Source organism: Panthera pardus, unplaced genomic scaffold (assembly GCF_024362965.1).
Source record: "Panthera pardus isolate Hobbes unplaced genomic scaffold, ASM2436296v1 HiC_scaffold_10, whole genome shotgun sequence".
NCBI lineage: Eukaryota > Metazoa > Chordata > Mammalia > Carnivora > Felidae > Panthera > Panthera pardus.
The window spans coordinates 5,972,326-5,982,596 of NW_026526655.1; the positions used below are offsets into that span (position 1 = coordinate 5,972,326).

Genomic DNA, 10,271 nt, shown 5'->3' on the forward strand with positions numbered 1-10,271 from the left:
AATCACAAATAACTTTTGCATAGCAAGCTTTTTCTTCCCCTTCACCTAAAAGGATGTTGGCACTGACATCAGGATTCTCTGTCCTTCTCAGGAGCCTTGAGGCCTGACTTCCAAAATTAGGGTCTTAATGTCCTTGATAGAAGTTCACATACAATAGGAAATGTAGGGAGCACCTGGCTGGCTCAGTTTATGGAGTGTGTGACTTTTGATCTCGGAGGTATGCGTTTGAGTCCCGTGTTGGGTCTACAGATTACTTAAAAATAAAAATCTTTAAAAATTTTTCTAATGCTTATTTATTTTTGAAAGAAAGGGAGAGAGACAGAGTGCAAGCGGGGGAGGGACAGAAGGAGAGGGAGACACAGAACCTGAAGCAGGCTCCAGGCTCTGAGCTGTCAGCCCTGAGCCCGACACGAGGCTCAGACCCACGAACCGTGAGATCATGACCTGAGTTGTTGGGCACTTATCCCACTGGGCCACCCAGGTGCCCTAATAAAAATCTTTATCAAAAAAAAGAAGGTAAAGTTTAGGGGTGCCTTGGGTCAGTTGGTAGAGCATGCAACTTTTGATCCCAAAGTCATGAGTTCAAGCTCCCCGAAGAGGCCCCCATTTGATCCCAGAGTCATGAGTTCAAGGCCCCTGATTGTGAATAAAATAAAAGATGAAATTTAAGTATTGAGGAAAGATTTAAAACAATCTTCTATAAGAATCTTATCTGAAAAGAATATTGATAGGAAAGACTAGGGCTTCTAAACATTCATACCTATCTTGGGCATACAACAGAGATCGACAATTGATAATGAAGATTTAAATATGAAAAAGAAATCTTCTGGCTGTTTTTTGTTTTTGTTTTTGTTTTGCCAAAACAGCAAGAACAACAAAATACCCGTAGTAGTAGTTCTTAGCAAAATGAGGACCTGAAACATTTCAGCCTTGTTGCTTCACAGAAATCAAACAAAAATCTTAAAAAGGCATTCTGAACCATTTGCTTATTTGTTTTCATAAAATCATGAACTTGAATGGACCGGAGAGTGGTGGTCCTCCTTATTTCTAGGCTTGGGACCACTTGAATGAGGCAAAAGGCTATGGCATCACAGATTCACACTTGTCTCCACCACAATCCACTGCCGTGTCCCCAAAACTCGCCCTGGAGTCAATGCTGTAGTCCTCCCATGTGCAGCCTGGGGCCAGCATCTTACAGATTCTGCAGGGCTGAGACATTCCGGGTGTGTCCCTCCCCAGGACTTCTGGGATTGTGGGTGGGGGTCTTCGTGAAGGAGACACTCCCACCTGACAAAGAACTTCAATCCTGGACCACCTGGCTTCGGCTGATCGAGGCCCTGGCTGCTTTCTCTGCCCCAGCTCCATTTCCGGCCGCCCGTACCTTGCCCTGAATCAGGTACAAAAACGGGTTTCTTTCACCGTGTCCTCTCAGCCCGGTTTCCTGGATGCCGATTTCCTCTCTCCTCCATCAATTTACGATTCTTTGAACCGCTCTTCTGGCCATAGCCCTTCATGCTCTGCCAGGTTCCTGGCCAGTCTCCTGGCAAACCACCTGTTCTGCCTTGGTCTCACCGACAAGACCCAAGCCTGCTGGCAAGAAAGGCTGTCCTCAAGCTCTGAGCCCCAGGCAGAAGCGCTGTCTCAGTTTAACAAGTGGGGGCCTAAGAGATCTAGTCCCACAGCTCCAGACAAAGAGAGGCAGGTTAGAGAGTCACACGCTCACCGGTTCAATAAATACCAAAGGCACCAAGCAACTCTGCCTCTGGACAGGCTTTCGGCTATTACACGGGAAGCTCAGTAGAGGGCGCTCCTGCATTACAACAGCTTAGCATGGGGGGGCGGGCAGCGCGCCGGAATCCAGGGATCCAGTCGGAAAATGCAAATAACGCCACATATTCTCGGCGAGCGTGGGGGCATACGTGCCCGTGTTCTGATATTTCCACCCAAACATATTCAGCTCTGGATAGGACGCTCGCTTGACATGTCTTGTCGTTTCCCTTACTGAAGCAAACATACGAGTGATGCAACGTATGTAATTGCTCTATTCACTAGATTCAGTCAAAAGTTATTTTAATCCGTGGCACACTTCGTTCCCCAACCCTTCAGAAAACGTCAGGATACAATTTCAAAAAGACTGCGGAGCTACCGTATTCTGTTCCCCGGAACTACCTGAGTCTTTTTCTGGGTGTCGAGCCATCTTGATGCAGGAGGGAGAGGAGTTGAAAAGTCACGGCCGCTGGACGTGAAATGCATCTCAGGCAAGACAGAAGGGCGCGCCGCTTTTTGAGAAACGGTCCTATCCTGATAAATGGGGGTGCAGAAGGTGGCACCCCGCAGCCAGTATTTTGCGCTCAGTGGAACCCTTGCCCCCGGGGGCCAGGTGTCACTATCCAAGGACTGTGTGGACGCTACAAAACCCCTTTCTTTGCTGTTGGCAAGGCTAACATTTACTGAGCACTTACTCTGTTCCCCGGGCACGGTGCCAAACCCTTTTACGCGTATCATTTATTTGTTTCTGATTTATTTATTGCCTGTGTTATTTAATCTTTGCAACCACCGGTGTTAGACACAGTGTAGACATGAGGAGGTCGAGAACAGTGAAGTAGGCAGTGGCTAGAACGTGCTGGGAAATACAGAGCGTCCAGCCAGTTTCTGCACGCTTCCCCTGGCGGGTAGCCGCAATGCTGTGTCCCTGTAGAAGGAGACTCGGCTCGAGTCTTGGCGTTTCTGACACGGTAGTGAAAACTACTTTCCTTTACATAATTCCAGTGTTTTTCGACTTACATCCATATAGGAAGGCAAGTCACCAGCTGACCCAGCTGAGTGACATTTTATGTGTTAGAAGTTAAATTATCAACTGTAAAATCAACTTATCGCCTGGTGAGTGAAATTAGAACGTAGAGTGGTTGCTATTCAGTTACAGTGAGTTGCTGTTTAACGGCTCTGTTCTGGAAGGCTATTTCATGTTTATTAATCTGTTTTCTCTACTGGACGACAGACGGCCCTTTATTGCTAAACCCCACCATGGGGTGCAAACGGTGGGGGCTATAGTCAACCCTCCCTAGGCAGTAATTAGCACAGCATCCAGAGGACACATCAAATGTTTTACTAAAATATTTCCTTTCTGCTACCCTTAAAATAAAAGCAAGACCTGATGGCGGGTTGGGGGGGGGAGGTAGATGCAGGTGAGAAAAAGGAGCCCTGTGTTATGATCATTAGTGGGAGCAGGGGCGCCTGGGTGGCTCAGTCAATTAAACATCCCACTCTTGGTTTCAGCTTGGGTCATGATCTCACCGTTTGTGAGTTCGAGCCCTACCTCGGGCTCTGTGCTGACAGTGCAGAGCCTGCTTGGGATTCTCTCTCTCTCTCTCTCTCTCTCTCTCTCCGTCTCTCCCTCCCTCCCTCCCTCCCTCCCTCTCTGCCACTCCCAGCTCATGATCGCATGCTCTCTCTCTTTCTCTCTCATAATAAATAAATAAACTTAAAAAAAAAAATCATTTGTGGGAGCCAGATCCAGAGGGTTCCTCCCTGCTCTATCACTTTCCAAATAAATGCCCAAGTCCCAGGCTTGTCTGGGGCTGGCACCCAGCCTAGGCCCTGCCTGTAACACAGAGCAAAGAAGGAGAAGAAACAATCTCATGAGAAGGTGACTATCTCTGGGGCGGACCTTCAGAAGAGCCGAGAAAATCATTCCCCAAACACAAAATCCTGCCTTCCCAGGGTTCCCAATAACCAGATGACATCATTGTAAATTACGTGGACCTCTGTTATTTTTGCTTACTACCACTTGCCCTTTTGAGAACAGACGCCTGAATATTCTTTGGGAACCACCCCTCCCCACTTCTAGCCCCTGGGCCATGTCTATGGGTGTGCCCCACCCTCCTGGACAGCGGTCTTGACCCCAGGGTGCACTGAACAGGCCGAAAGGGTGTGTCCCCCGGGCTTTTGTTGCACTTACTGGGAAAGAGCTACACCTTTCTTCTTCTAGGATCTAAACCAAGGCTGTGAGTCCAGGGGTGCCAGTAGGAAAAAGAATCGATACAAAGAAAAACAGAGAGAGGCTTGGTCTAAGACTTCCTTGGATCTCCTGGATCCAGCCATGCCTGAAGACAACCCTAAGCATAAAACTTTTCAGTTACGTCAGTGAATGTATTTCCATTTTGCCCAACCCGGTGTGAATTCGGTTTCTGTCTTTTGCAACTGAATTCACGTTGCTTACAACTTCCTTCCCTGTTACATTCAAACAGTGTGTGGGGGGTGTGTGAACTGAGGGAGAACGGCAGGCCCTGGGCCCTGGGCATGAATACCACTGGGCTTGGAGCAGGCAGTCCTGGCTCCACCCTGGCAAAGTCCCAGGTGCCTAGGCCTCGGTCTCCTCATCTGGACCCACAAGGCCATTTCCAGCCCTGACATTCCAGTTCCAGTCCCTGGACCCCGTCCGGACCACCGGGACGGCAGTGACGGCTGCCACCACGGGAGTCCCAAAGATGGGATCTTCAGGTGTGGTCTTCTCATTTACTTTACCACAGCTTGTGCAGGGGAGGTGGTCAAGGAAAGCATTTCCGTAAAACTTCGGTATTTGTTCATAAACGTTGTCGTTTTCATTTTGTCCCTGGTGGCCCCGTTCCTGTCTTCTCTGCCTAATAAACTGGAGTGTTGCAAAGATGCTAGGGGCCATTTCGGCCACCGGCTGCCTCTCCGGAGCAGCTCGGGCCCCAGGTCTGTGTTACCCATAATGCACTCTGGGCTTCCTCTGCACCCAGAGGACGCGCATTTGTTACGTGTTTCCAAACCAGAATGAAAGGCGCTGCATTGGTGAAGGGACATGGAAACCAGGGAAGGGGAGCTGGTGTTGATTGTAACCCACGGTGCCATCTACTCCAAGCTCTGGACTCATTTTCAAAGTTTCAGGCCCCAAGAGCGTCTGGGGCCCCAAGGGAGGCGTGGTTCCCCTGGGAGCAGGTGGGTCTCAGGTCTGAGTGGAGAGGCAGACCGCGCTCCCCCATGATAAGGCTCCCGAGGATGCCCGCGCTGTTTGTGGCAGCCTAGAGTGCTGTCTGGGAAAGGTGAGTCGTCTAAGCCATCTGGGAAGCAAGGCTTGTGGCCTAGGGTGCAAATGCCTCTCCTTCACGGTGGCCCCCACAAGGCAAGCAACGCTGGACCTTGGGGGCTCCGTGGACGCAGGCCTGGGCTCGAGGCGCAGCAGCGGCCCTGGAGCCCCAGGAAGAAAGCAATACAGGCCATCATGGAGGGCCGGGCCCCCCGGGCACCGCAGAGGGAGCGAGAGTGGGGTGCGCCCGGGCCGGGACAGGCGCGCGGTGCAGGCTGGCGGCTGCCTGAGGCCCGCGCCTTCCTTGCTCCTCTCCCGGGGCCTGACCACACGGCCCCATCCCCCCCGCGGGGCCCTCTACGCCCACCCGGGAGCTCCCCAGCCCCAGGGGCGGAAGCTGTCCTCGCCTGTCCCCTCTCGGGCCTCCGGGCCGCTCCAGGGCCGGCTGAACGGGGACCCCCGAACCCGCTCCCCGAGGCAGGCTGTGCGGCCCGGGCTCGGAGGCTGGGGGTTCCGGGAGCCTGGAGCTATTTTCATCCGATGCGTCAGCCGGCCCGGGAGGAAGAGTCGGCCCCGGGCCCATTGTCTGCGCGCGGCGAGGGAGGGGGACGCGGAGGGCGATTTCGAACGCTCGGAAGGCGCGAAAGCGGCGCGCGGGGCGGGGAGGTGCTCGGCGGTCCGGGGGCGGCGGGGGGCGGGGCCCGAGGGGCGGGGCCGGGGGCGGGGCCGGGCGCCCTCCCGCCGCTGCAGGCTGGCGGCGGCGGCGGCGGCGGCGGCGGCGGCGCGGGGACTGCGGGGGACAGCCAGGCAGCCGCGCGGGTAGCGACGCCCGGGGAAGCCCGCGCCCCGCCTGCGCCTCCGAGGCGCGCCCGGGAGCGGGAGCGGCCCCGCGGCCCTCCCAAGGCAGAGGCGAGCGCCGGGAGCCCGGAGCCCGGAGCGGGCGGGCGGGCGGAGAGCCGGGCAGCGGCCGGAGCGCGGGGGCGCGGCCGGAGGCAGCCGCAGAGCGAGCCGGGGCCGGGGGGAGGGCGCCGGGCGCGAGCCCCCCCCCGCGCGGCCGCCGCGGAGGCGGCTTCGCGGAAGACAAAAGCCCGCCGGAGAGACGCGATGCCCGGCCGGCGGGGGCCCGGGGACCGCGGCGTCTGAGCGCGCCGAGCCGAGCGCCCCCCCGGGGGGGGCCGCCGAGGCCGGGCCGGTGCCCGCGGCGGAGGGCGACAGGGGCTGGCCCAGGTGCTCCCGGCCGCTTCGGGCCCCGTAGCTGCTCGGGGGGCGGCGCCCTCCCGCCGCAGCCGCAGTGGCCGGCGCCGCAGCCAGGAGCCATGGGCAACATCTCCTCCAACATCTCGGCCTTCCAGTCCCTGCACATCGTCATGCTGGGCTTGGACTCGGCCGGCAAGACCACGGTGCTGTACCGGCTCAAGTTCAACGAGTTCGTGAACACGGTGCCCACCATCGGCTTCAACACCGAGAAGATCAAGCTGAGCAACGGCACGGCCAAGGGTATCAGCTGCCACTTCTGGGACGTCGGCGGCCAGGAGAAGCTGCGGCCGCTCTGGAAGTCCTACAGCCGCTGCACGGACGGCATCATCTACGTGGTGGACTCGGTGGACGTGGACCGGCTGGAGGAGGCCAAGACGGAGCTGCACAAGGTCACCAAGTTCGCCGAGAACCAGGGCACGCCGCTGCTGGTCATCGCCAACAAGCAGGACCTGCCCAAGTCGCTGCCGGTGGCCGAGATCGAGAAGCAGCTGGCGCTGCACGAGCTCATCCCGGCCACCACCTACCACGTCCAGCCGGCGTGCGCCATCATCGGCGAGGGCCTCACCGAGGGCATGGACAAGCTCTATGAGATGATTCTGAAACGCAGGAAGTCCCTCAAGCAGAAGAAGAAGCGATAATGCGCCCGGCTGTGTTCGGGAGCGAGCGGGGCGCGAGCCGGGGGGCGAGCGAGGGAGCGAGCAAGTCAGGGATGGATGGATGGATGGATGGATGGATGGATGAACGAAGGAGCATCCGCGCCCGCGAACAAAGACCGAGAACCAAAGCTATGCTTCGAATTTTTAAAACGGAGTCTGTGCACCCAGACGCAGGACTAGTGACTTAACCTGGGTGTGTATACCGAGTTGCCAGCCCGCCCTCGATCGGCCCCCACCCCCAGCTCAGGGGACCTTTTGTCTGAACGCCAGAGCTACTAATGGGTGGGGGGCGCTGGGGAGTGGACGCGCCTGGCCTGCTGTCCGCCCCTCCCGGCCCAGGTGGAAAACTCGGATGTCAGAGACAAAAGCGATCTCTTCCGCCGCCCGCCACAAGTTGGGCTGCCCCGCCCTCACTGGGGCTCCCACCTGTGAGTCACCTGAGGTATGCGGCTCCCAGAACCCTGGGAGCACCTATCTGGGGGGCAGGTTGGCAGTGGGAGGTGCTGGGGGGGAACGGCCTCCCCCTGCATTCGTGTCACAGGGCAGGCCCCTGTTGAAATTTCATTTGTCCTGCTCTGGGCCCAAACGAGGCGGTGGTGATTTGGGCCATCAGAGGACTGCCTGGAACAATACAGCAGCCCGAGAGCGTGGGGCGCCGCGCTGGCCTTGGCCGGGGGGATGGCCACAAAGCTGCCCCTTTCCTGGTGCTTTTTTGGTGGCTACGGAAGACCAGTTCGGTTGAGAACTGCTTTTCAGCCTGGAATCAGACATCTTCCAGATGGTTTGGACCCTGTCCATGTGTAGGTCATTATCACACAAAGAGACCAATAAAAATTAAAAAAAACAAAAAAAACAAAAAAAACTGTTGGAGGTGGTGGCAAATGATATATTTACTGTTTGCAGGATAGTTAAAGGTTTTTAAAGGGTAAGGCTCTTCTTGGCGTAAATGCTGGATGGGGTGTGTGTGTAGATACAGGGACCTCCCTCTGTCCTGTGTAATCGGCATAAATACCTAGACCCATATGTGTGGAATCTTAAAAAATCTCTTAGCCTCCTGATTGGTTTGTATGAGCACACGAGCCGCAGATGTGTGCCGAATTGCAAGATGGTTTTTTGCAAGGCCGTCTCTTGTAATACGAACAGCTTGATGATGGGTTTCGGTTTTCAGACATGTTTTTAAGAAATTCTACAAATGAATACTCACCTTAGAAATATTCACCTTAGGAAAAAAAAAAAAAAAAAGACTCCGCTCTGCCCTTTTAGATCCTTTTACGCTGCAAGTGGGGACGTGTTCAAATTTCTAATTTGGTTCATCGTGGCCTATCTGGTTTGAAGCATTTCATTAAAAATGTCTCGTTAGAGTATTTGATGTCATGCGCCAAAAAAATAAAACCCCACCTTGTTGCAAAAGCCGACCTCGTTGCATGGATTTTAAAAGCAAAGGAAAAAGCACAAGGAGTGAGGTCCTTCCCCATCCATTCTTGTGGGAACTGGCCTGCTAGGCAAATGCAAACAATGAGTGCTTGGGATCAAAGAAAGCGTGTGATGTAATGATCACCTGTACTCAGGCACTTCGCGGTTTACTTGAAAGAGGCTTTGGAAAAATAGATAAAGCGAGAGAAGAAGAAATACATATTTTTAATAATGTGATTTAAAAATCCTTTATAATCAGGACCGAGTCTTGGTTTGCAGAAGCTGTCATTTACCCTGAGACACAGTATCAAAAAGGGAAATTTCTACTTACCGTTTGGTTTTAATTTCCTCTTCAAATTCATGTTCACAGGTAGAATTTTGCATATGCACACGCGCGCGCGCGCGCACACACACACACACACCCCACTGTGAGGAATTTCTTTACGAAGGAGGCCTATATAGCAACTGGGCATGATCATGCTCGAGCATGTGAGGTCGTCAGATTATATATCCATGCCTATTGTCCATTACGCTCAGAAAGTTAATTTAAGAACCAGAGGTGGTCCTGCCCTCCTGCTTGAAACCCAATTCTTACAGGAAACCTTTTAAAAGAGGAAACCTCGCAGGCCCATCATCTTCCTTTTATCTTTGGTCGGTGTATTTGGTACCTCCCCAAGGCTGGTATTTTTGTAGCAACTCAGTAGAGAAAATAGAGCTAAGCACTGTCAAAGCCTGCAGGATTTCGGTTTACGTATCGACAGCGTAGTCACTGATTTCTAAATGGGCTGGTCCCATCATCTGAAGATTCTGTATAGAGTTATTAAAAAAAAAAAAATCCCATCCTCCTTTATTTTCTTCACATGTAACAATTTCTTATGCACTTTGACATTTTGGTAGGGCCACGCTATTGAGAGAATAATATATTTATTTTGTGACATTGAAGATGCCAAATGCTGTAACCACCTCGTGCTAAACATCCTTAGGTTCAAGATCCCTGTTCAAGTCCCGTCATGCTTTACAAGCGAAGCGAAATGACTTTGGTTTTTGCATTATCGATACTTAGGGGTGCAGTCAACTGTTAGTAAATTGTGCGGTCAAGTAAGGCCCCTGTGGTGTATCAACCAATAGTTAAGAGTCTCCGTTGATCTCTGTGGTGTTTGACCTAATAACAGCCCACTTTTGTCTCTGACCAAACAGAGGAAGCACGCGTCAAGTTACCTTGGCGTGGCCTTGGGGGGGCGCGGGGGGGAGTCCCCTCCAATATGGCATCAGTGATCTGTTATGCCTCCTGCCCCTTTGAAGAATGAATGGGTTTCACACGGAGGAAGGTGGCCTCCCCACGTGACCTTTCGAAAGGTTCTCCCCTAGACACAAGGAGGCCGGTTTTATTTCAAGCCGATTCTCTTCACAGATTCTCTGTCATGGTGTTGGGACTATCGTCTCCTGGTTTCGGTTTTCCTTTCTGCTGCTGTAATTCTCTGTCCTGAACGTCCTCTTCTGGTCCTGTTCCCTTTTATATGCATATATGATGCTGTGAACAGAAATAAATTATTTATACAATCAAACGTTTGGGGAAGTTGTCTGGATGGTTTTTCAAGTTGCCCTTCTTTATTCCTAGGCCTTCTCTGAGGAGTGACTGGATGGCTCACCAGACGGCCTCTGGGGCCCGCCTGGGGCTGGATCAAGTCTCAGGTTTTCTGGCTTCCGTGTCCAGCTCTGTCCTGAGCAGAGGAGAGTGAGGGCTGGACCGCACCATACACCTGTGCCTGTCCCCCTACGCCTGTCGCCCTACGGGGTGCCTGTCCCTGGTCCTCCCAGATCCTTCAGGAAAAAGGCCTTCAGTGCCTCGCCTGTCCTCAGCCTGTCAGTTTATTACAAAGGTCACGATTTGGGGC

The 10,271-nt window shown here is 53.7% G+C and overlaps 1 protein-coding gene across 1 annotated transcript; it reads left to right on the top strand.

The window, feature by feature from the left end:
- The first annotated feature begins 5,793 nt into the window (after positions 1 to 5,793).
- On the top strand, positions 5,794 to 7,503 carry ARL4C (ADP ribosylation factor like GTPase 4C). Its single transcript, XM_019445493.2, has one exon. It carries the CDS (start codon positions 6,367 to 6,369, stop codon positions 6,943 to 6,945), a length of 579 nt encoding a protein of 192 aa, XP_019301038.1. The 5' UTR covers positions 5,794 to 6,366; the 3' UTR covers positions 6,946 to 7,503.
- The last annotated feature ends 2,768 nt before the right edge of the window (positions 7,504 to 10,271 follow it).

Coding starts and splice junctions, on each gene's coding strand:
- ARL4C (XM_019445493.2), top strand. CDS start 6,367: ATGGGCAACATCTCCTCCAACATCTCGGCCTTCCAGTCCCTGCACATC.